This window comes from Camelus ferus, chromosome 6 (genome assembly GCF_009834535.1).
Source record: "Camelus ferus isolate YT-003-E chromosome 6, BCGSAC_Cfer_1.0, whole genome shotgun sequence".
Taxonomy (NCBI): Eukaryota; Metazoa; Chordata; class Mammalia; order Artiodactyla; family Camelidae; genus Camelus; species Camelus ferus.
In genome coordinates, this window is record NC_045701.1 from 58,484,167 (window position 1) to 58,511,081 (window position 26,915).

The following is a 26,915-nucleotide window of genomic DNA, read 5'->3' on the forward strand; positions in this document are numbered from 1 at the left end:
TACAGTGAGATCAGTTTTGTAAGATTGTTGTGGAATTTGAGACAGTATGGTTTCGAAGCTGTCAGAGAACTTGGGGGCGTGGTAATGTTAGCTGTCACCACTGGCAGTGTCCCTGATGGTGACAACAATCAAAACAGTGTTTAAGGACTGGATTTCTGCTTGGTGCCACTCATACGAACCTGGGGCTTATCTCCATATTAGTAAAGAACGATACCTGGTTTTCTCGGAATGGTAGTGAGGATTTCAAAAACACCTTTCCCTTAGCTGATACACAGGATGTTTCAGAGGTGGAGATAGTAAGTTAGGAGGATACACCGTAGATAAGGGAAGAGACCAAGAATATCTTTACTGTTAGCATCAGAAATTGGTAAAAAGGGGCCCCATATATGTCAAAAGTTCTAGGGCTGTGGTGACCAACGTGCGGCCTGTTAGTTGCTGGAGGAGGCCCTGAATCTGACTTCAGGAGCACCTTTAACTGATGTCTGGGGAGACTGAGGCCCAGAGGAAGTCAGACTCTGAGTCCACTTCTTTTCTCCTCTCATCCATGTGGCCACTTCAGCGCTTCCGCCCCTGCTGGCTGGGGTGGCCCGTGGAAATGCTTATTACTTCATTGCGCTTGCCAGGCAGGCAGTTGGGAACACCAGATAAACTCTGTTGTGGATCAGGCTGGTTTTTAAATAAAATTAAAGCTCCTTCTTTGTGGCCTGGGAAAGGCAAGTGATTGGTAAATACCTTCAGTGTTCAAAATAAGAAGACTAAAGAATATTTCTAGATGAAAACATTGCTACTCCTGTTGTTGGCAGTGGGGGGAAGTCCCTTGTCAGACACAACACCAAGTCAGTTTTCCCCAATAAGAAACTTATTAGGTCAAAATAAACTGGATTCACAAGTTCTCAGTTCAGCAACAAAATTTGTTCTGAGTTGCAGCATTATAATCCAATAGTGCATTCTAACTGTATGATTTCTGAAATTAAATTAAAATAAAATGTCAGTGTTGAGGAGATAATAAAAGAATGTTTCAACACAGTTGCAGATACTGTTAATGTTAGGAGTCTTTTTTTATTGAAGAGAAGTTACGATACAATGTAGTGATTCACAATTTTTAAAGTTTATACTCTATTTATAGTTATTATAAAATGTTGGCTATATTCCCAGTGCTATACAGTACACCCTTGTAGCTTATTTTATACCAAATAGTTTGTACTGCTCACCCCCCCCCCCCACTGGTAACCACTAGTTTGTTCTCTGTATCTGTGAGTCTGCTGCTTTTTTGTTACATTCACAGTTTGTTGCATATTTTCAATTCCACATATAAATGATATCATACAATATTTGTCTTTGTTTGACTTATTTCACTTAACATAATTATGCACTCCAAGTCCATCCATGTTGCTGCAAATGGCAAAATTTTCATTCTTTTTTATGGCTGAATATTCCATTGTATAAATACACCACATCATCTTCATCGATTCTTCTGTTGAACTTACACTGCTACCGTATCTTGGCTATTGTAAATAAAGCTGCTGTGAACATTAGGGTACATGTATTGTTTCAAATTGGTTTTTTTTTTTTTTAGATATATACCTGGGAGTAGAATTGCTAGGTTGTATGATAGTTCTATTTTTGGGTTTTTTTTTTAAGAAACCTCCATACTGTTTTCCATAGTGGCTGCTATTGTTAGGAATCTTAACCTTAATTATCAAAGTGGACATTCTGGGTTCCAGTAAATTGGCATTCTCTAAAATTTCTAAAGAAGAAAACTAACAAACCTCTGATAACTTATCCAAGTCATGAGATAAACCATTATTTTCTGGCTGATTTTTAATTTTTGGTGTGAAATGTTTGTATATACAGAAAAGTAAGGAATATATTAAAGGCCTATGTATAACAAATGCTAACATTTTATCACATTAACCATGGATTTTTAAGAAGGAAATAAAATTCCATAAATATAGTTGAAGCCCAAGGGTGACCTCTATTCTGAAGGTAGTATGTGTTTTTTTCCTTGCTGATATATTTATTTTCTTACTCTGAATGTATATATTCATAGACAGTATATGGTATTTCTTCATTTTAATTGCAATACAATGTTCCATTATATGAGCACACCACAGTTTAATTATTTTTATCCCCTTCTGGATAATGCTTATTTCCAAATTTTCACTATTTAAAAAAATTTGCAATGAACATCCTTGTGTATGCGTTCAAAAATTTCCCTAGGATAGGCACCCAGACAGTAATTACTGGGTCATTTGGTTTGAACATTTTTATCTTTAATTGCTTTCCAAAGTGGTTGTACAGTTTATATCTGCATTGAATTAGTTCTCAACCATCTGAGAGCTTATTATTATCCTAGGGGAGGGAACTCGTATCTGGTTGCCCTGATCAATCGCTTTAATGTAAGTTTGACCATTTTCAGGTACAAGAAACTGTCATTCAAGCTCTTCAGTTTTCTCCCATATGTCTTAGCAAATCGAATTGAAGTAAAAATTCCTGAATGAGAAAGTACTCATTTAAAAAAGAAAAACTCAAGGTTTGGAAAACGAAAGCATTCCACTCAAATACCCATAAAGCTGGATAAAAGTACAGAATGTTAGAAGGACATAAAAATGGACAGTTCACTCAGCATTCTGCTTATTTGGTTGGACTACAAAGGAAACTGCTCTGTGTGTGGTTCACCGTTCTTCTCCTTTGGACTTCTCTGCACCCTCAGGTCCGGATCCAGGCAAACTGTGTTTCTATCTTTCACCAGCTCTTGACCGATATATGCTATCACCAAACATGGAAAGTTCCTCTGAGGCATCCGCCACCTCCCTGGTGGGTGACTAAAGTGCAGGTGCAGAATTGGCGTGTCTGCACGAGCAGGCACATTGGCGGTGGCTGGGACATCACATAGCTGGTCTCTGTCTCCTCCTCTAAGCAGAGCATCTTTATCTTGAACATCTCTTTAAACAAATTGTGAAAGCCTCTCCCCGTTCCTGTACTCCTCGATTCCTTCGGATATTGAGACAGTGAGATGTGTAACATTGCTGGCTGTCTATCCTCCATGCCTAAATCTGAGCTAGTTCCTTTGTCCACATCAGTTCATGGATTTGGGGATTGTTGATTCTTTGGTTTCTAAGCACTTTGCTCTGTTCTTTGCAGCACTGTAAAAACAGTGAATAGGTACTTGCTTTGTGGATGCCATCTCTCTTTTGTGGTTCCTCATACTTGCATTTCTTCAGCGAGTCACACCCTTTATCCAAAGCTTTGCTTTCCCTCTAATTAGGGAATGCCAGCGCGGAGGAGTGTGGCAGAGAATGACCCTGTGAGTTGCGTTCACTTATCATCTTTCAAATAACAATAAAAATAAATAAGCAATGTATAGCTGGGATGGAGTGAGATATCTTAATTGGATGAACCAATTAACACAGAGTCATGGGGAGTGCGAGGGTTGTGTGTCCTGTGGAGCTCTGTCTTCCCCTCTGGAATGGGGGCTATAGAAGCAACTCCCACAGCTTTCACTCTGCTTGTCATCATGCCTGCATGGCGCTGCACTAGGGGAGAGCACTCCTGCTCCGACTCCTGTCACTGGAAGAGACTTGGAACTTGGGTTGAACGGAAGCCCTGCTAGCACAGTCATTCTCAGATGCCGCCGAGGGGCTATCTTTGGCTTCCAAATCTGAATTCTTACGCAGGTTCCTTTTGACAGTTCCTGTTTGACAGCTCGGGTACAGGGCAAATTCCATCATGTGTTGATTGCTGAGTTTGGAGCACATGACACTCTTGGAGCTCTCAATCTTTGCCACAGAGTACTTGTCAACAGTGCTATTGTGGAATCTTGGTTCTAAATGCAACTACGTAAGGCTCTTTGAGCCCCTTGCCTGTGTATGTTGAAGCATGTAGGCACCACTCCATTGCATTGACAAAATTCTGTCATCTGCAGGTGTAGATTTGTACATCGAATGAGTGTTCTCAGTAATAGCTAGATCTCTGGAAAGGGGTATGGCTCTATCTCATGTCTGAGAATCCAGAACTAGCTGCCTGTCCTGGTTATCACCAGCCCAGGGACACGTAGCACACGAGACACTCCAGACCAGCACACGTCCTTTGTTTCAATATTCCTTTGGGCCCTGGCTTCCTTCCCTGATTAACTGAGTGCTCTATGAATAACTCCAAGCAGAGCTGGCAAAAGGATTGATCTGATTACTAACTCTAAACATCTAGGGGTTGAAGCCTGGAGCACTTGGAGAAGCATCTGGTGGTTATGGATGGAGTCCTTGAGGGCTCCTCTGGCTTATAGATGATGGTTGTACGTAAGTGCCACATTCTGTGCTGCTTTCCTATGGGTCTCTCCCTGGTTCTGTGCAGATTCTCTAGGTGCACCTACTTCCATAGAAAGACTGCCCTAAGCCTGCCTGGCTTTACCATCTCCAGGAGACAGGTGTATGAAAGATGTCAGTGGAAGGAAGCATCCACTTTGGAAGAGAGATCAAAGAAGGAAAAAAACTACTTTTCCTGAGTTTTTCATTTTATTCTTTTCACCAATAGCTCTGGCATACCTAATATATCAATGTTACGGTTGGTGCATTTTAAAGCTTCTCTCCCTTGGGAAGTAGGAAGAAGCTTTGAGCTTCCAGTGTAAGTTAGAATGTGCCACTAATAACTTCTCTTTGGGGCTCTCCAAATTCCTTATACTCCAGGAACCGAGTAGTGTGTGGAACCAGAAACAGGTTACAGTAGAATGTCTACCGAAGAATACCAACTTTAAATTAATGTCTTCACAGTTCGCTTATTATTCTTCATTGCACTGTGGGACAGCATTTGACTTGAGCAGTCTGAAGACAGCATCCTTTTATCTGTCCCCATAGGTGAGGAAAAGCATTTTACGTTTCCTCGGTTTCTAAGATGCACCCGCCACATCCTCACATTTAGACACTTCTGAGACAGCGATACCTCCCCACTGAGGCTTTTCTCTTTCTCTTAGCCAGAAATGCTGTCATTAATTAAGTAGTGTACTGTAGAGTCGATGGTAGCTTAAAATCTGAAATACAGCTATGATTTCCTTCTAGGGGACAGTTAACCCTGCCATAGCATTTTTCACGGCATCCTGAGAATGCTTCCCTGAACGGAATATACCTTTATGGGCTCCCTGTTTCCCTGATTCTCTTTATAGTTTAATTACTATTTTCCAAAGCCTTCTCTTTATGGTCTCGTGTTAAGCATTATATTGCAAATCATAAACACACTTTGATTGCTTTCCCAAGAGCAGGTTACAGAACATCAAAACCTGCTTTACGACATTCTAAAAGGCTGGTCTAGTAGCAAATCTGGTAGCAAGATGTGAGGCAACAAAGGCCATTGACACCACTGATTGGATTTCCACACTGCATAATAGTTTAGTGATGTGTGTCCAAACATGTTAATTTACCAACCAGCTGGACTACATTGTACACTACAGTGTACCTTAGCACTCCATGACATGTGGGTCAAAGACTTGACTCTTAACAAGCAACATAGAAGTAATTTCTTGTATGTCATTGCACACCTCTGTGTCACAGGCACCAGGGGAATGTGGGCTCATATCATTTCTGAAAATAATAATTGGAGAGTGTTTCTTTTTCTTTGCAATAAAAGTGAAGGGAAATTGTCAACTAAAATTGGCTTCAGATGTTGGAGTTACACTGAGATGTTTAGGCTCCAGTCATAGTCCATGCCGTGAAGTGCTTTGCCAAAGAAATGACTTGTTAAAATAAATAAAATAAATGTCTCATAGTTTGGGAAACAGACTGAAATGTCTCAGCTTTTAGTTCTAGGTAAGGATTGTGGCTATTTTCTTAGCTACATGAGCTCGTGAAATGCATTTTCTCCCAGGATCCTGTAGCATATGAGTTTTGAAGATTTCAATTCTGTAAAGTCAGCCAAGGCTTTTTTCAGGGAAGAAGAGGGTATTGATCAAACTGGGCCCCCTGAGCTGTGTAAGAAATGCAGCTGGCGTCTTTACTCTTGAAGCCATATTGTTACTCTCTGTTTAATGCTGCTGTTCCTCAGAGAGAGACTAGACATCTTTAAAGTGACACTCTTTTCTTGGGTTTGTGATTTTAGGCAGAACAAAAATGATAACTGGCTGCGAAATAGCCCAAGCCTGATTTTTGATGTGCGGTGTCTCATTTCAGGTCATTCAGAAATGTTTGATGATTTGTACTAGTATAAGTAACACTGGTGACATATAAAAAATATTCATGTAACAGTTTGTGTTATCAAGGAGATGTTTCAAAGTAGTTTTCCTCGTCGAGATTAGAAATGTTTACGCTTGATTTTTATTTTGAAGTTAGAAAATTGTTAAAAGACTGGAGTTTGGTAAAAATGCAGGAGAGTTAATAAAACTTGACTATTTCTTTTAATCATGATGAAGAGGGAGTAAAGCTATAAAAGACCGAGAACCTATTGTCAGAAGAAGTCTGTGATCTAAGAAGCTCCCAGCGCCCAAGTTTGGAAACATATTCTCATACGTCTTGTGGATCACTAGCAAGGATAGCAGGCAGCTCTGTTCCTTCATTTATGTTTACTAACACCTAGAACAGTGCCTCGGCCATCAAACAACTCAATAAATATTGTTGGATGAGTAAATGAGTGAGAAGGAAAGCAAATGACTTTTTAGGTTCAGTTCAGCACTGTGAATTCTGAGCACGATGAGCAGAGGGCTTCTGTTCCCATCCTGCCCTTGAGAAGCCCTGCATTCATCAGTGTAGTGTCAGTACTGGTCCTGAGCCAGGCTGTGTGTGGCTCTTACATGGCATCAGGCTCCAGGGAACAGTAGGCAAATGTAGCTTTTTTTCTGGCTGGGGGTAGGTGTGAAGGAGGTGGGGAGTGGGTCTAACTCACTGAGCTCACAGCTTCTTTTGATGAGCAGTGCAGAATTCTTAGAAGTACTCTAGCTGTTTGCCTAGCAGATTTCTGGGGAGGAGAGAGGACCAGGTGCATCGGTGGGTATAAAGAGGATAGCACAGAACAGTCTTGCTGGTTTCAACTCAGAGACTCAGGGGTGCACAAACAGAAACCATGCCACCCAGCCCAGACAGGGCAAGGGGAGCAGGCAAAACTGAGGCGAAGTGGTCAGGATCGGGTAGGTGTGTTCTTCAGCAGAAGCTGTGGGCAAGCCTGAGCACTTAGGTAATTTAGATGTGAGGAGTCTGGTGCAAGCTATTAGTCATACAGCCTGGCTTCCACGTTACACCTTTGTAGACCATGTCATCCTCAGCCAGGAAGTACTAGTCATGCATCTTCCTTTCTGCTAAACTGTAGTTATATTGAAATGCCAGAAAAAATTTGCTGAATCTTCCGTCTGTAGCAGTCTTCAGAGTGATCTCCATTTGTCACTGTCTCTGGGCTATTTAACAAACCTGCAAATTGTTTAAAAAAAAAAAACTGGTATCAGTGCAAATGATTCTTGTCTGTTGAAATGCTCATTGTATCGAATGCAATTGACTGTTGCCCTGTTGACCAGTTTTGCATCTGTTTATAAGTTGATGTTTATATCCATCTATTTATCTATCTATCTTTGCTCTTGAGATTTTCTTTTGAACTTATTGTAACATCTTACAGTTCTCTTCATTTATTGAATTCAACAAAATCTTTGGTATGAGTTTGTGCCGTGATTTTTCTTTTAAAAAATTATCCTTTATCAATATAGAATTTTAAACTTAAAGAATTGATAGAGCGGCTACTTTAATAATATTTGAAACTGGAGTACATGCCATGAGAGGGGGAGGCTGTCTATGGGAATATGTGCATCATATATTAATTTTACTAAACTTTATACCTGCATCCCCCAGAGAAGAGGAAGAAACGGAACTCAGAAGTTCAGAAGCAGCAGTCAGGCTTCATACATGAAAGAGGTTCCTAAGATGTTTGAAGGGAAGGATGTATAGGAGAGAGGAGCTGAGCCAGCAGAAATATAGCCTAGAGACCTGAAAACCAGGGCTCTAAAAGGCTTTAAACACCCCACTAAGTTTCTTGGCAGCTAGTGAGCCTGGGTCCTATTCACCCGTTTCGTTTCTGTTAACTTATATTTATGTTTTAGAGATAAAGGGTCCTCAATCTTATAATAAGTAAACTAATTTTACTGTTGAGTTTGTGGCTAACTTTGTTAAAATATGTATACTCAGTAAAATGAGGACTGTTCACATTTACTTCTGTTTCATACGATATGGGTCTTTTATTCTAAATCATAAGTGTTATTTGTTGCAGACCATCAGGAGAGCAAGAACTTGTTCTGTTTCTTCTTGGAGAGACTGTGTAGAGTTGAGCATCACTGACAAGTACATGAAAAGAGCCCTTTCTTAGGAAATCAGATGGATTTATTGGAGTTACTTTTCCAAATCGTGGACGTGAGGCTGTGATGAACTTGTGGAAGACTGGAGCTTATTTATGAATTGAGGAGGATAAACATTGCCTGTTCCGCCAGTGGAGAATTTTTGGCTTGGTTAGGAGACAACTTTGGGAGGACATAATAGCTTTATTCAGATTGTTCAAATATTTGCTGGGTTACTGTTTAGTAGAGAAATTAGACTTACTTTGTGTAGTTCCCAAGGGCAAAACTAAGGCCAACAAGTGCTTGAAGTTACAAGGAGGCATCTGTCAATTCAATATGAGGTGAATTTTCTAACAGAGCGTCGGTTCCAAACGCTTGTGGACCCCTTGAAGCCTTCTCTCAGAGAACACATGCTCAGTCACCTGCTGGTGACCTCGTGTGAGGGACCCCTGTGAGGAGAAGCTGGGAGGAGAGTGTCTCTAGGGTCAAAGACCTAGCTGTATAATTATGTGATGGCCTGCCTTAAAAACATACAGATGTTTTGTAGCACTCGGGAAAATAGGAAAGGAGGCTTGCTCTTCTTCTGTGATTCTAAATGCTGAATATCAAAGCCATTGTTATTGCAAATCACCCTCTAGTCTTTCCAGAAAATGACTGACGTTCTGAGACTTAGGAGGAGGTGTTGGACTTCCTGGCAGATGAAGAGGCTGCTGTTCTGTAATCAGTGCTTGTGTGGGCCCAACCGGATTTGGCAGCGGATGCACTGGATGTGTAATTGTGGCAGTGGCCAAAAAAATGTAACCAGGATTGGCAGTCCCAGGAACCACATGGGAATTATTTTGAAACCAACTGCCTGTCTTTGGCAACCTTCGGATATAGGATATAGTTTCAGCTCACTGCTGGGGGCAGAGATGGGTGTTGGAAGGAGTAAGTAAAGCAGCAGTCTCAGGAATCCAGTCTGTGGATCTACTAATTTTTCTCTTCCCAGTGAAAGAAGAACAAGATGGAAAGAGTTGGAGGCAAATATCAGGATTTAAAGGACCTAACGATTCTATGTGGTTTTAAAAAGTGAGATTTGATTACTTTCAGGGAGCAGTGAGCTTGGTGAGAAAGTAGACTTTTCAGACATGGAGGGTCCTGCTCCTTCTCTAGAAAAAGTGCAAATTACTGGGCAAATGCCACATACTTTGTGAGCTCATCCTAACTTACAGTGGGGGTTCACTGGGCCTAGAGTGGCTTCAAGGAGAGGAGAAAGCATGGGAAATAGTTGGTAACTGAGTAGGGATTTTGATGTCCTCCCCACCTCTTGAGAGCCAAGCTTAATTTAGCCCAGGGGTTGACAAACTATGGCCCATGGGCCAAATCTGGCCAGTAACCTGTTTTTATAAATAATGTGTTACGGAAGTTATCGATAGCTGCTTTCACGCTGTACATGGGCAGAGTTGAACTGAGTAGTTAGAACAGACTGTGTGGTCTACAAAACCTGAAATATGTCTGATCTGGCCCTTTACACGAAAAGTTGGCTGTTCCACACTTCATCGTGGCCGTCTTTCAAGAAGATGCTGATTATACTATTACGGAGTTAAAAGGGAAAGTTAGCAAAGTTATAAGCAAGGCCTTCCACAGAGTATTTTTCCATCTTCCATCCTATCTGCTCCTCCTTCCCTTTACCTTAGACCTGGTCTCACCCACGTTGGCATCTGTTTCCTGTCATTCACTGGAGTTTATTAGATGCCACACACATGGAGATGTACATAAGAGAATAGAATTTTTGACCTGTCTATCCCTTTCTGCCTAGAATCTTGTAAAAATTCTAGGTACAGAGTGAATTTATTTAACATCTGTTGTGTTCATTAGTACATAGGGCTGGACCCATGAAATCTAGAATAGGAATGACAAGTTAATGCAGCAGGTGACTATTTTGATCATTAGCAACAGATAGAATTTCTTGAGCCTATGCAATCATAGTTAACATGTTTTCCAATAGCATTTTCTTTAAAAATGGAACAGGGTTTTTTATTAGTAGTTAGTTGCTTTTGTCTATAATGAAAATTATCAGAATGAAATTTACTTGGTATCATACTGAAACAGCACGTTTCTGTGTTGAAATACATTTAGTTAAACCATAATTTGTCTCTACTGTTTTTGAGTTGATGGTACTTTTATATGCTGCTAGAGGATGTTTAGCCAGTCTAGACAGTGAGAGTGTGTCTTTCTTTCCTAACAAGTATTATCTAAGAACCTCATGGGTTAGTAACAATGAATGGAGATTTATGGCTTCAGTTGGCCAAATACATGTTGCTCCAGCCTGTGATTTGTGGTCTAGTGAACAACCACAGAACATGTCCTTTACAATTGATGGGCCTTTGCACAGCCTATTTTGGGCCTTAGTAAGAGCATCTTAAACTAAAGAAAAACTGTACCAGTTTTTCCATATTATTACTTGATCCTATTAAAAATGTGTCCCCTGGTAATTTCAAAAGAAGTGTTCTTTACTTCTTTAAGACTTAATATTTAAACTGCACTTTGAGACCCACTTATATCACTGAAAGACTTCAACTGCTACCAAGAAATTGTTTGCCACACAAATATGTAAGTGGAAATTTAGAAAATATTAGCATGCTAGTACATAAATCTTAGCCCAAATCATACAATTTCTTTGTCTACATAAATAGCTGATATTAGATTATAGTCTGTTTTAGAAGTAGAAACTCCAGTATGGGAAGATAATTAGATAAATGTTTAAAAATATTTGCTATAAGGAGCAGAGGGGTAGAGAACAGAAACACCTCAGATGTTGCAGAGTCTTGGCCTGATGTGTTTTCTGTCACACAGAACATTAGCTGTGAATGTTTACCCCAGGAAGAGTGCAAACAAAGAAATAATGGAAATGTACTCTTCCAGGCAAAGTGATACTGAGAAAAAGAAATGCACTGTTGAGCATTTAAAGAGGATGGTGGGGGAGCTCCTGGATTTTTTTTTTTAGTAGCCACTGACCAAAGATTTGAAATGAAAAATGTGCCCATTGGAAGTGAAGTGAGGTTAGAAAGACTATGTATTTCTTCACCTTCTAAGTGAGTTGGTGGATTAAGCTTGGTTTAAAAAAAAAAAGTATTCTTGAAGATCCCTTGTTCTGTACAAGTTCCCTTTTCTAGCAAAGGCTTTTTTGTTCTGTTGTTTTGTTTCTTTAGAGTTTGAGATTGTAGGAGCAAAGTGGAAAACCAAGAAGAGAGGTTAAAGCTGTAGTTAGTGCAAGCTGAAAGCAAAGTCCATGTGTCAAAGTGTCCATCCAGCAGGAAATTTTGAATACTCTTACACATCACTGTCAAGCTACTAAGAAAACATAATGAGTTGGATTAGAGAAATTATAAAATAATCAATGTTGAGGGTTTTTTCCTCTCTAATACCTTATGAAGGAAGTAGCTGTTGAAAGTTAAGGGTTTTATAACTGAGTCACTGAACAACATAAATTTTTTAAAATTACTGATTTTGGAAATTGAGCCCTCAGCCTAAGTATAGCAACATACTACTGTGTTTCCTGTGACATCTCACTGTTAGAGTTCATGTGGAATCTCAGAGCTTGGAGGGACTTTAGAAACAGTCTGGTCTCACTTCTTATGTTGAACAGAAGAAAAATGAGGCCCAGAGATATTCAAACTTACTAAGATGCTGACTTAGTAAACCAGAAACTAAATTCTGGAATCTGATCTGTGCTTGGCCTATATGGACACCTTTCCATCATACCATCTCTGAAAATAAGTGATGTTTACAGATATTCTCAAAACCAATAATAAAATTAGTGGAGAATTGAATAACATAAAATGTTTGTATCAATTCAAATCTAGTTATCTAATAGACCTCTGAAGACAGACATATAAACTTGAATGCTTATTACATTTTCGAGAGGAAACAAAACTAGATATTAATATGAATTATCCATTCTGCAGGTAGAATAAAAAGAGTATTTAATGTGATAGCTAGAATTTATATTTCCATAGGACAACCTCAGCTAGATGTCATCAAGAGTTACCTACAAACTGACTGTACTTCAATAACTCAATTAAAAAAAAAGTTACCTACAATTTCTTTTTTGTTTGTTTGTAGGGGAGATAACTAGGTTTTTAAATTTTTTTTTTTTTTTTTTTTTTGATGAGGGTGCTGGGGATTGAATCTAGAACCTCATGCATGCTAAGCACGTACTCTACCACTAAGCTACACCCTGACGCCTACAATCTGTTTTAAAAGAGAGAGGAAAAGCAACTTTTTTAAAGAATAGAATGAAGGCAGTATTCTTGCTTCTTAAAGTTCTGTTGGGATCAGTAAAGAAGGTGTAGACAAAAGCAGGGCTCGGTGTGTATGGTTTAGGGAGGCTTTTGTTTACAATTGCAGGGTCCACAACTGGTCTGTGTTATCAGCTCATTTCCGAGGGTTCTTGAGAATTAAGTCCCCCTGAAGACGGCCTTTGGACTGGGGTGTATAATAGAACGGAGAACAGGTTAGGGAAACGCTTTGTAAGTGCTGTCTGTGGGCACACATCTCGGGAGGGATGAGTTGCTGATGGAGGGGCAGAAGAATTCCCACAGGAAGTCTCTGGCAGAGCTCAGAGGCAGCCCGGGTAGGACACCAGGCCGTAGAGTAATACTCAGAGATGTCCAGTGTGGTGGAAACAGCAATAAGGGTTCAGGGAAAGATGAACTCATTTCCGGTTACTAATCACGTTTGAGTCTGTCACAGTGACGTGGTGAAGAGTGAAAGGCCAGCTTTACACTAACTGGACACTGCTTGTGGTTGACCTGAGGTATAGTCTTAGGAAAGAGGTTGCCGTGGTTCTTCCCCACCACCTCTGCATTTCCAGCAGGATGACCTTTAGCAGCTCGCCTGTTCTGCTTTGCCTGTTTCCTCTTCAGTAAAATGAGTGCAGTAACAGCAACCCCCTCACAGATAGACCCGGTGAAGCGCACAGGGCACAGAACAGTGTTTGACGCAGAGTAGGCTCTATGTGTGTCGGATACTGATGGCCGTGGCTTCCATTACAACTACAGGAGCACAGTGTTTACAGTCTTGTGTGTTTTTCCATTTGTTTCTCCAGAGCAAGTAAATAGAACCAAGACAGATGGCTGAAGGAATAATACGTGCTAGAGGTTATCAATACATAGGACCCAGGTGCCTCCCAGGAATGTTATACGTGTTTCCTGTCCATCAGCGGTCCCTTTCACGGACCTTTGAGGAGAGAACCTCCCCCTTGGCAAGTCTGTGTGTCCTGTGCTCTTTAGGGGACCTCAGTTGCCATCATCTCTATCTGGCCCGTGTCTCCATACCATGACAGACTCTAGCAGCCACACAAAGTAGGGGGGGGATTTGATTCACAGGTGTGAGTTTCTCTCGGTTACTGTCACACACATCTGTCTAGAAGGACCAAGATTGCACTGGGGAAACTGAAGATGCATTGAGAAAATGAAGAACTCTGTGACCATCGCCCCCCCCAACCCCGCCCATGAATAGAGTGATAACACTTAAGAATTTTATGAGAAGCTTTCACATACTGTACATTAGCTTATTTGGTTTTCTCAGCACTGAAGCATGTCAGATAAAAATGAAACTTTCTTCCCCTTATTTTGACTACAGTATCTAGGTTGACTTTTAATCTGTTTACATTATTTTAAAGCATTTTCAAAGTGTAAAGATTTCTATCTACTAATCTTAAGCTTCTAAAATGATCTTAAGCTTCTAAAATGTAACCATGACTATTAAGCTTACAACAGGCGCTCATGGGACCCCAGACATGGGACGTGATTTTGTTGTAGTTTTGGAAATTTGCCCTAGTTTGAGGGACTAGAAAGATCTGGTACCTCCTATTTCATTTTATAGGTTCAAACACCGTTGAATATCCCTGTGGGCTTTGGCTTATTGAACACATCGGTAACAGTGGGGTTTTGCTAACTTCAATACTCCATTTTAAGAGGAGAGGAGGGGTCAGCATTTACACTACCACTGAAGCTATTTTATGAACATGTTAAATAATAATCAGAGGCTGTTCCAAAAACTCGTCAGATTTCCAAGCTTTTTACAGCCATGGAAGTGTAATCCAGCCCAACTTCAAAGCTGCTGCTATAACCTCTGTCCCCATCATGTGGCTTGTTCAGTCTCCAAATGAAATCAGGCAACTGCCTTGGTTCAGGTATCAGTTACTGCCAGCTTTTAAGGCACTGTAAGCAATAGTTACTTTGCCCCCCTTCTGTGACTACTTAAAGAATAGTTTAGAAATTGTTTCTTTTATCTCACTAGAGTAGACCTGCTGAGAAAGATTTGCTTAGAAAAAGTTTGTTTCTTTTCTTTCTGTCCTTTTTTTTTTTTTAAGTACGGGACTGAAATTAATAGCCCCACCTTGAAACCAAGGATTGGGATTGCCGCCCCAGTAAATAGGTAGTAACTACTTCGTTGTCTGCTAGCAGCTCCGTGTACCTGGCCCAGCTCTTCTCCAAGGGGACAGGAGACAGTGATGGTACCGGGATGCTTTCTGAATGTGAAGCTAGAGAACAGCTGGAATTTTTGTCTTCCAGTTTGTTTGATCACACAGATGATTTACAGCCATGTAGGTCTGCAGATGGGTGGGAATCCCTGGCCACAGTGCCGTCTTCTAATGGGCTCGATGCTCCGATGGAGCAGAGTCCACCGCTGCCTGATTTGGGGGGAGGTGTGGTTCAGGCTGGTGCAGACCTCCCATCCAAGGAAGCCCCAGGGGCTGTGGTGCTGGCTTCAGGTCACCCTGGTTTGTAAGACACAAACTGGCTGAAGCAGTTTAGGAATGGGTCCCAAATTCCTTGGCTTTGAGTATTTTTTAGCTCAGACATACTGCATTTTCTCAAACTTACAAGCTGTCCTGGTGTGAGAGCTGGACCTGTGTTTCTTTTACTACCTTCCGTCTAGTATAGGACTTTATTATACCTCCTCATCTGAAACAGTACCTAGATTCGGTCATACCAAGTGAAACCCTTCTTTACAATTTTTAGTGTCTGATGGAGTCTGACTAAACTAGCTGAAAGAGTCTAGTTAACAACTGGCCAAATCCTGTGGTCATTTTTGGAGACAGATTCTCTCTTTTGTGGATTTCATTCAGACGTGGAGTCCAGTAATACCGTCCTCAGGGCAACACAGGACCCAGAGACCCTTTGTCCTTGCAACAAACACAGCCCCCTTCCCAGTGTTTTGGTGACCCTGAAGGAAAACAGCATCGTACCATGTATGGCTAAATTCCCATTTAAACTCCCCTTGATCCCTGGTTCAGAAAATGTCCCCTTTGTCACACCTAATTCTGACCTCAGCACTCTCTGTGGAAATCGGATCAGGAAGACCACACTAGCCAAGGGACAGCCTGATGATTTAAAGCCAATATTAAAAAACAAACATCTTGTATCTTGGGGTCTTCTAATGGTTTGCGGGGGCCATTGTCTAGAGGCTCTGGAAGTCAGATGTGCTGTGACATAAATCTGGTAGTGCATCACTTTGTTTTTTCTTTCTCTTTAGGACCAGGAAGAAAACAAGGGAGCAACAAGTTGGCCTGAATTCTACATTGATCAGCTCAATTCCATGGCTGCTGTAGGTATACGTTCTGTTCTATGACACGCAGTGTTGAGTGCAGGTTTAGTACGAAGCACGTGGTTGCACAATGTCATTCTCTCTCCATTCCAAACTCAATATTGGGGGATAGCAGGGAGGCAGGAGTGGTACTTGGCAAAATAATTTTTTCTAGTATGCTTGAAATAAAATCAGCACATACTAAAATATAAGTAAGTCAGATGTTATTAGAGGAAATGCAACCTTAAATCTGGCTTCTGTTCACTTGAACTTGCAATTGCTCTTACCAACCATTTGGAACTCTGATAGGGCAGCACTGTTTTAGAAGTTAATATCATTTAAAGACAGTACCATGAAACCATCCCTCCACTGTTCTCTTCCCATTCTCTTTCTTTACTGAGGACTTGCTTTGTCCTGGGTTCTTGATCTTCCTCTTATAAATAAGTAACAAAAGAAGTTCATGGAATAAGTGGTTTCATGAAAAGGCATCATCATAATAATGCTGAGATGACCTTGGGAAGTCTTTGGTATGTGGATTTTTGGTTCAGTCACTGCTAAAAATGCATTCTCGGTGCCTAAGATACGCATTCTGATCACATGGATGTCCCTGTGACGTGGGTTTTCTGAGCTGCTTGAGGGGCATCTGAGGATCCAGCTAAAATACCCAGCAGAAAACAACGTCTTCAACATTTGAGCCTTAATAGCTTCAATCCTGTTGATTAAAAACTGGAGGTTGCCCAGAGTAGAGCAGTCTTCACCTCAGCGGTTAGAGTTTAGAGTCTCTTAGGTTCATCTTTGAGTTTATTACATCCAAGCAGATGATAGCATCCGCAGTATTCTTCCCTACTGCTCCCTTTCCTGCCATCCCCAGAGTGCTGGTGGAGGATTAGTTTCTTATCGCTTAGAGAAAACATTTTATAGATTGTCTAATATTTTGCTGCTGCTGCAAAAGTTAAAAACTGACTAGACTATGTGAATCATTCACACTTTGGCTAAACTTTCAGAGGCCTTGACTTTTAGTAATTTCCTCTTTTCTAGCTTTTTCTTTGAAGATGCATCTTCTACTGTCACACAATGAATCACAAAGAGCCTGGTAAATATGAACAGGGCGGTATAAATTATAGAAGAAACTGCATAAGCTTTTGCCCCAAGGGTTTCTAGTCTAAAAGCACCACAGAAAAGAACAGAAAATAACCACCAGATCCTTCTACCAGGCATCCTACACAGTGGCAAAGAGGAGAGAAGGGTGATTTCAGCATTTATGTGAATATATTAGCAGAAGATGGGGCTTGTGGTGACCATCAGGGATTTTCTCCACATCCGCCTAAGTGATAATAATTGAGAGGCATTTACATTTCCTGCACGTAAAGGTTATTTTCTGAATTCTTGTTCTTGGCTCTTAGGGAAAAAAAGAGCTGTCAGGCAGGCTGTCTCTCTTTCTCATTAAGTCAGCCTTACTTGATGTCTGACAGGGGAAGTTGCTGCTGCTTTGTTCGTGAATTCACTTCTGTCCATGGAGAAGTACTAAAGAACTATGAATTTTTTCCTCTCTTCAAATTTTGGGGCAGTTAGGTTAATTTGTCCTTTAGTGACTTAATCCATGCTTTGTCCAGAGTCGGCCTGGCTCGTTTCCAGCTCCAGAGGGTCCGAGACGTGCCAGTATGCAGCACTTCTTCAAGACCCTCCTTTCTCCTTGGACAGCCTTTTGCTACATTCATGAGTCGTCTGCATCTTAATTATATTTGCTTCCTAATCCAAAGCCCTTTCCAAGAATATCTCAAGGCTGTTAAGTTGTCACTCTGCTCTTTATGTGTTAAAGACCTAGCAAAGCTTCCTAATGCTCCTTCAGGGACAGAGCCAGCATCTTTCCCGGGTTAAGGGTAAAAGGCATCTTAATAGTTCACGAAATAATGAGGCCTCACAACTCCTGCATCCATAAAGGAGCAAGGAGGCCTGAGGAGACCAGAAACCCTACGTTGCATTTTCTGTTTTTCTCACCCTATTTCTTGCCACCACATCCTCCTGTCATGCTAGCCAATCTCTCTGATTGGGGGATTCCTGACAGCACACAGCAGAAATCCTGAGACAGTGTCCCCAGGGACTGGAAAGGCACAGATTCCTCCAAATCCTTTAACAGCTTGGCAGCTAAAGTCTTTGGCTCTCTGCTTAGGGATCTGTTGAAGGGGCATTTATCCATATGGTCGTCATCCTCTGTCTTCAGCATCAGTAGCAACTACTGCTATTGAGTGCACGTCATGTGACGGGCAGTATAACTGGCTCTTTACATGCTGTTTTAAATCCTTATAAGCACCCTGTGCTCTAAGTGCTATTTATAGAGAAGGAGCCTGCGACTCAGAGGAAGGTGCCCTTGCCCAAGGTCATCTAAGTCGGAAGTGGTAGGACTGGAATTTATACCTCCCAGTCTAAGCTCACAGACTCCCTTCCAGTCTGCCTCTCACTCACTCAGTGTTTAAAATCCTTTGGCATGTCAGAGGGGCCTGGTCATCCCCCTCACACCCCCACCGCCCAGCTTTTCTGAGTTGGGATAGGCCTCTGCAGGGTCTGATAAATGGTCCAGGTTGAGAAACCCCGCACTTACTGGCCTGTGAAGCTCTTTGTGGAACAAGTTCAGTGACTTTATGGAAGCCTCGTAACAAGAATGCTTTGTTCTTTAAAGGACCCCTGAGTGATCTGTTGGCTTTTAAAGAGTGAAAAACAGGATAATAAAAAGAGCACATGTTCCAGAAGGACCAGGGCTCTCTTGGTAGGTGGCTGCTGGGTGCACTCTCAGGGAGACAGGATGGGAGATGAAGTTCAGTGTTTAGCGCGTTGGCTTACTGATTTCACACCCCTGAAATGTTTCAAGCAGGAGCTTAGCTCCAGACTCCCAGCCAGGAATGAATTCTGTGCCTGGTTTGTGCATCTCTCTCGGCCCCGCATGTTCCAGTGGAAACCTTAGCAGCTTTGACTGGAAGGTCCTCTGCCAGAATGCGCTTTTGTCCTTTGCCCACTTCTCATGTGAGCAGGGACTCAGTAAGTGCACAGAGCACCCAAGGAGGCCGCCACAGGCCTGTCCAGTACATGCCCAGGTGCAGACTGGGTGTTTGGCCTAGCAGCCAGCTTCAGAAATGTAGGCGTATCCCCCCTTTCTATGAAGAGCTGCACATTTAGACTTATTTCTAAATGTCAAGCTTGAAAACTTGAGACTTTATGTAAATTATTTTATTTTGAAAAGTCATATTAAAATGTCAGGTTCATCTCCATATCCTCAATTTTCTCAATACAGTAAACAATCTTAGATTCAATTCTAATTGTAGTACACACAGAAAAGAGCATATCATCTTTTGTTTTGAGGGTAAAGTACGAGTCGTTACATTGGGAAAGGAAATTCCAATATAAATTTCTTGACTCTACATAAATCTCCCAACTCTGCCAGGGAGAGTCTTCATGTAGCCTGCCTTTACTTGGATGTTCCACCCTCTCTAACATTGTTAAAAGGGCTAAATCTTTATTTAGGATTAATGAACCACAGTAAGGAACTTGTGTAGTCTTTAATTTGGGGGAGTTTAGTGTGATTAAGCTTAGGAACAAGAAGTGATGTTCATAAAAGTCTTGATTCTGAGCTGTAGATTCAAAGTGATTACTTCAGAGTCTAAACAAATTCAGCTGTGCCATAGCAGATTAAACGTACTTGGCTGGATTTGTGCTGAATTTTCCAGGAGATGGTCTCGCAGTGCCGTGAAGAAATTCATTGGCTGTTTCTGCAGGCACCCTCCTCCCCGGCCGTGCTCTGGTGACAGCTGTCCCAGCGCATCACCAGCAATAGGACAGCTTTAGCAGAAACAATTCAAGTTTACAAAACAAGACTTGTCTGATTTTTCTTTCTGTTGCCATAAGTGATCCTGATTATATTTGTTTGCTTTGGGCTTTACCCTCCTACTTGTGAAGTCAAATTTAGGCTTTAGTTAGCATTTAGTTACTTGATGCTTTTACCGTTCACTTAAAAAGATTAAGTAAAGTCACTCCTTGATGATTTGTGGTCCTGAAAGAAAGGGAGAGACTGGATGATTAAGACACATAGATAAGAGCCAAACTTTTTTTCTCAGTATCCCAACCTGTTTCCCATCCATGCGTTTTACCAGAATTCATAAAGGTAAAAAGACAGAGACTAGACAAGCACACATTAAGAGGAGGGTGAAGGGAAGGGACCTGTGGTTCTGTGGGGGAGGCACCTGGCACCATGAGACTTGGGGACACTTTTAGTACACCTGGGTCATCATGGGGTGAAAGGAATGGAAAAGACTTTTTAACGAGTCTGTGAACCTTACTAGCCTTGATGATATCAACCGAGATCTGCTTCCTTAGAGCCTTGCTCTTTGAAGTGGGTCCACAGACTGCAACATCAGCATCACACAGAAATCCATCAGGAGTGCCATCAGATATGCCACTTCAGGACCCGCATTTTAACAAGATCCCCGGGTGTTTCATATCCACATTAAAGTCTGAGAAGTGCTGCTGTAGTAGATCCCTGTGGAGGGAAGGAGGGAGCACACACACACTCACTCCACATCCTGACTTCCAAATGATGTTGAATCATTTCTAAAACTTAAGCATTCACTCTGAAGGAACTATCCATCTTAGTATTAGGTCCAATTTAATCGTTCTTCTCAAAAAATACTTTGATACAACAAAAAAAGTGGAAGATAACACTTTTTGGCTGAGGAATGGGAGAGAGAGCATGCCTGCCTCTGTTTGATAGTGTGACAGTGTTATTAACTGTAATTGCCAGAATGTTGTATTTAACTACAGGACTAATCTCCTTTCTATCAAATATAAATGGTAAGATCTTCATCAGAGTACAGTTACAGAATAGTCATCCAAGTGTTTGGACAACTTAATCTCTACTAAGATTTCTAAACATTTCCTTAAATCTTTATTTAAATTTGAAAGAACTAACTTGCAGGAGAGAGAACACATTTGTGGAATTCTTGGTGCTTTTGCTCTACATTTTGGCTTGTAGTAAATCTTAGACATAGTCTGATTGTTTGTATTGAAAGGGATAGTAGCGTGTAATCTATGGGCTTGTCTTGCTTGTACCATAATTAAAACACAGAATTTGAAGAAGTAACTTTCGTTTTCTTTGCATAGAGAAAATCTCTGCTGGCTTTAGAGAAGGAAGAGGAAGAAGAGAGAAGTAAAACTATAGAGAGTTTGAAGACAGCCCTGAGGACGAAACCAATGAGGTAATTTATTCCTGGGGAGTGTGTACCACTTGTCTCTTTTTTCTTTTCTGTTCTTCCTTCCTCCCTACTTTTTCCCCTTCCTTTCTTCACTTTTCTGTAATAGCCAAACTTTTACTTTTGAGGAAGTCTTAAATTAAAAACATGTAGTTGAACCATGGATGAAATGCCTTACACTGAACGTTCAATAAATTGTTTTTTCTCAGTTAAGAGATATGCAGACAGCCATGAAGATAGCTAAAACTTTTTAAAAAGTCAGAGATTAACAAGTGCTGGTGCAGGTGTGGAGAAATTACAGCTCTCTTTCATTGCTGGTGGGAATGGAAAATGGTGAAACCACTTTAGAAAACATTTGGGCTGTTCCTGAGAATGTTAGTGTGTTGCCATGTGACCAACAATTCTACTCCTGGTTATATAGCCCAGGGAAATGAAGACATGTTTCCCCAAAAGCATGTATGCGAGTATCAGCATTATTTATAACAGCCCAGAAATTGGAAACACCCAAATTCTATCAGCTGATGAACTGGTAAATAAAATGTGATATATCCATACAATGGAATATTTTTCAGCCATAAAAAGAAATGGACTACTGATACATGCCACACCATGGATGAGCCTTGACAATATTTACACAAGGTGAAAGAAGCCAGACACAGAGGACCATATATTGTATGACTGCTTTTATATGAAATATCCAGAAAAGGCCAGTTCATAGAGACGGAAAGATAAGTGGTTGCCTGGGGTTAGGGAGAGAGGGAAATGGTCCTTTGGGGGTGATTAAAGTGTTCCAAAATCAGGTAGCAACAGTGGTTGCGCAGCACTGTGAATGTATTAAAAGTCACTGAATTGTATTTCAAAGTACTAATTTTATGGCATGTGAGTTATATCTCAGTAAAACTTGTATCAGTAAAACTTATAAAAGAAAAAGATAGGCGATTAGCTTCTCCTGTGTGCCTCCCACACCTTTGTTTTCCACTAGCGCCGCTAAGGTCGGGTGGGATGCCAGGCGCTTCCTGAGCCTCTGGGCAGCACAGGTGCTGCGAGTGGGGCTTGGCTGCATCTGGGTCATGGGGTTGGGTGAAACGGCTGGAAAACAAAGACTCCCTATATTTGACTATCAAATAAATGCCAAGGAAAAAAATCTACTGATTCCTCAAAAATCATATCCAGTTGTATGACAGACGCTTTCTAGCCTGTCCTGACTGGATCAGTGTTTCCCTCCACGTGTGTTCTGCTTTCTCAGATGTTAATGGGGATCCAAGGCTAAATAAGTTTGGAAATTTCTAGAGTGGTCACATCACCAGGTTACATTACTTCTGAACTTTTCAGAGGCCTAACCTGCAAATGTGCATTGTGAATTATTCTCACTGATTGACTTTACAGTAAATAAGTGCTATAAATGTTAATAAAATTAATGTACAATAATAAAGTATTGCTTTTATTTGCTTCATATATTGGGATTCCATGTAGCATGTCATTTAAAACATGGGTTTTGGTACAGAACCTTAAGGAAATAGATTATCATTTGTTTGTTGCAAGTAAATGTCTTGGAGTTTAAAGATGCTCTTTGACTTTCATTGATCTTGGGCTTTCCTGGGTCGGTGGTCAGCATGTCAAAATGCATGGGAACCGGATGCTGTCATAACACAGGGCCAGCAGATGACTTTAACCCAAGGCAAATATTCTGAGTAACTTCTTGTTCCTGATTTCCTGGGGTTACAAGATCTGTTAATTGGTTATTTATATCAGCTAAGATCTTTTTAACTCAAATGTAAATTTTTTTCACACCTCTGTTAAGACCTGACCATTGGGTCTGTGCCAAAAAGAAGCCTCCAATTCAGAGGACTTAGTCAGGGTAAGCTTTTTGGTACTTTAGGAACTACATCTTCTTTCTTTCTCCTGCCCATCCCACCCAAACTTTCCCATGAAGGGCTGTTAAAGCATTCCAAAGAGACTTAATTTGATACATTTTAACCTTCTCCTCATGACAGGTTTGTAACCAGATTCATTGACTTGGATGGCCTGTCATGTATTCTCAACTTTCTAAAGACCATGGACTACGAGACCTCGGAATCTCGAATACATACCTCTCTCATTGGATGTATAAAGGCGCTAATGAACAACTCTCAAGGTCGAGCTCACGTCCTGGCTCATTCTGAGAGTATTAACGTAATTGCTCAGAGTCTGAGCACAGAGAACATTAAAACGAAGGTGGCCGTGCTGGAAATCTTGGGCGCTGTGTGCCTGGTTCCCGGGGGCCACAAGAAGGTTCTGCAGGCCATGCTGCACTACCAGAAATATGCCAGCGAAAGAACCCGCTTTCAGGTAGGTGCCTCCTCACCACTTCCTCATCTGTCCCTTCGTACAGGTGCCTTTCCTGGTCCTGAAGGAGAAACGTAACGACATAACCTGAGATTTCTCCCTGCGTCGATCACTCGCATTGTGACTCCATGCATTTCCTTCCTCTTAGGTAGAGACGGAGTATCCTTTCTGTGGCTGATCAGTCTGGGCTTGTGCACTTACGGTCGTCCCCCCTTTGCCTGCAGTTTTGCTTTCTATGGTGCCTGTTACCTGTGGTCAACAATGTTACATGGAAGATTCCAGAAATAAACAACTCATAAGTTTTAAATCATGCAGCTGTTCTGAGTAACATGATGAAATCTCATACCACCCTGCTCAGTCCCTCCCAGGTTGTGAATTATCCCTTTGCCTAGTATATCCACACTGTATATGCCACCCGGCTGTAAACATAAAAAAACATAGTATACAGAGGAGTATATATGGGGTTCAGTACTATCCACGATTTCAAGCATCCACCGGGGCTCTTGAGCCATATTCCCCACAGATAAGGGGAAACTACTGTACTAAACTTAAAAATGTGGCCCAGTCCCCCACGCATTACATAACTCACCTCTTTTTGATCCACCAAGTGGGTGTTCCCAGAAAATTTTACAGGTTGCCATTCTTGATTTAGGATTATTATAAACAGTGAGATTCTGTCACTATATTTACACTCAAATAAAAAACTCAAATAGAGTTAACAAGTCACAGTCTTTTGTACTTTGTGTATGTGTATATATGAACACATATGATTTAAGAATTTTGAAAGAGATTTTAGGAGTAATCTTAAGGAAAAAAATAGTTTAGATCAATTAATTAGATCAGTTAATTAATTTTGGTCAGTCTAATTCTGACTAGACACAAGCTTTTCAAAATTAACTTCTGAGTATTAAAAAATTAATAAAATAGGGGAGTGTATATCTTAGTGGTAGATTGTGTGTCTAGCCTGCATGAGGTCCAGGGTTCAGTCCCCAACACCTCCATTAAATAAATAAGTAAATAAATAAACCTGATTATCCCCCCTTCAAAAATAAATAAAATAAATCTATAAAAAACTTTTTAAAAAAGCATGCAAGCTAACAAAAACTAAAGTTGAAACTAAAAAAAATTAATAAAATAAATTTTTGAGTATAAAAAATTATTTTAAAATTAATAAAATAAAAAATTAATGATCAAAAAGCACATGAAAAAATGCTCAATATCACTAATTATCAGAGAAATGCAAATCAAAACTACAATGAGATATCACCTCACACCAGTCAGAATGGCCATCATTCAAAAATCCACAAATGACAAATGCTGGAGAGGCTGTGAAGAAAGGGGAACCCTCCTACACTGCTGGTGGGAATGCAGTTTGGTGCAGCCACTATGGAAAACAGTGTGGAGATTCCTCAAAAGACTAGGAATAGACTTACCATATGACCCAGGAATCCCACTCCTGGGCTTGTATCCAGAAGGAACCCTACTTCAGGATGACACCTGCACCCCAATGTTCATAGCAGCACTATTTACAATAGCCAAAACATGGAAACAGCCTAAATGTCCATCAACAGGTGACTGGATAAAGAAGAGGTGGTATATTTATACAATGGAATACTACTCAGCCATAAAAACCGACAACATAATGCCATTTGCAGCAACATGGATGCTCCTGGAGAATGTCATTCTAAGTGAAGTAAGCCAGAAAGAGAAAGAAAAATACCATATGAGATCACTCATATGTGGAATCTAAAAAACAAAAACAAAAACAAACAAACAAACAAAAACAAATTGTAAATACAGGACAGAAATAGACTCACAGACAGAGAATACAGACTTATGGTTGCCAGGGGGGTGGAGGGTGGGAAGGGATAGACTGGGATTTCAAAATTGTAGAATAGATAAACAAGATTACACTGTATAGCACAGGGAAATATACACAAAATGTTATGATAACTCAGAGAGAAAAAAATGTGACAATGAGTGTGTATATGTCCATGAATGACTGAAAAATTGTGCTGAACACTGGAATTTGACACAACATTGTAAAATGATTATAAATCAATAAAAAATGTTAAAAAAATAAAAAAAATTAAAAAATTAACTTCTGAGTATTAAAAATTTAATAAACTAAAATTAATAAAATATAAGGTTAGTAATGATTCGGTCCTTTGTTTTTATATTTGTCTCCATGTAGACGTTAATTAATGACTTGGATAAGAGCACGGGGCGGTATCGAGATGAAGTGAGTCTGAAGACCGCCATCATGTCCTTCATCAACGCCGTGCTAAGCCAAGGCGCGGGAGTGGTAAGAGCCTCCTGCACCATAATTTACCACATGTATTATTAAAGGATAATTTTTTTAAAAAAGGTTACTGACTATGTGTTCCAAAAAGCTTAAATGTGAATCCTGTCACCGTTCTTCTACTTTCAGGAAAGTTTGGACTTCAGACTTCATCTTCGCTATGAATTTCTGATGTTAGGAATTCAGCCTGTAATAGATAAATTAAGGGAACATGAAAATTCAACATTAGATAGGTAAGTCAGACTGTTATGACACGAGATATGTTGTGCTTTTTCCACGTGTGTAGTGCCAGCCTGTGAACTACCTGTGACCTGTGGAACTTGCGCCAAAACGTTAGATCAGCTGATGATGTTTTTATAGTAAGACTGTCTCCATGAAAGAAGTAGCATATTCTGTAGAGAATTAGACTTGAATCCATAGCCTAGTCCTGCTGCTTACTTGCTTTGTATTCTGGTCAAGTCACTCGGTTTTTCTGAGCCTTACTGTTTTTATACCTGAAGAAATAGTGGTGATGATGATGATGATAACTATCTTTCAGGGCTCCTAAAAAGTTGACTGTAAAACATGTCGAATCACTTGGCACCTTTGATAGACATTCTATGAATGTTAATTTCCACTTTCTTATTCATTTACTTTTGTCTGCGATCATTTTACGATTTTCAACAGGTCCCACCAGCTGTCAGATCTTTCCTTTTACCACTCTTCTCCTTCACTCACACAATCCACCATGCTCTTCTCTGATATTCTGTGAACATGTCAAAATACTCTTGCCTCCGAGCCTTTGCACCTGCTGTTTCTCAGCATTAGAAGATCCTCCCACAGATGTGCAAATCGCTTGTTCCCTTGTTTCCTGCAGAGGGAACTTTTCTAACCACTGTGTTCATATTCCTTACCTTACCTCCCATCAGTCTCTCTTCCCCTTATCCTGATGTATTTGTCTTCATAGAACTTATCATCCCCAGTGTGAACAGTAGGAGCTCAATGAATATTTGCATGAATAAGTGAACGGCATGAACATTTCCTTTGTAATCTTTAATTCAGTGGTCAGTCAAGTTAGTTATATGGACTTGTTTTTCCTTAAAGAAATTGATTGTTTTTAGATTTGATAAACTTTTGTGAATTGTCTTCTATGTGGTAGGCATCCTAGGCTTTTAAATTTATCTCTGGTAGTGATCCGATTTCA

The 26,915-nt window shown here is 40.6% G+C and overlaps 1 protein-coding gene across 3 annotated transcripts in view; it reads left to right on the forward strand.

Moving 5' to 3' along the window:
* DAAM1 (dishevelled associated activator of morphogenesis 1) overlaps positions 1-26,915 on the forward strand; it is a 155,628-nt gene that overhangs the window by 89,387 nt on the left and 39,326 nt on the right. For all 3 annotated transcript variants that reach the window (XM_032482118.1, XM_032482120.1, XM_032482119.1), the window contains exons 4-8: positions 15,818-15,889; positions 21,017-21,111; positions 23,100-23,433; positions 25,625-25,735; positions 25,862-25,965. In XM_032482118.1, the coding sequence (XP_032338009.1) occupies positions 15,818-15,889; positions 21,017-21,111; positions 23,100-23,433; positions 25,625-25,735; positions 25,862-25,965 (716 nt within the window). The remainder of the gene's footprint in view (positions 1-15,817; positions 15,890-21,016; positions 21,112-23,099; positions 23,434-25,624; positions 25,736-25,861; positions 25,966-26,915) is intronic.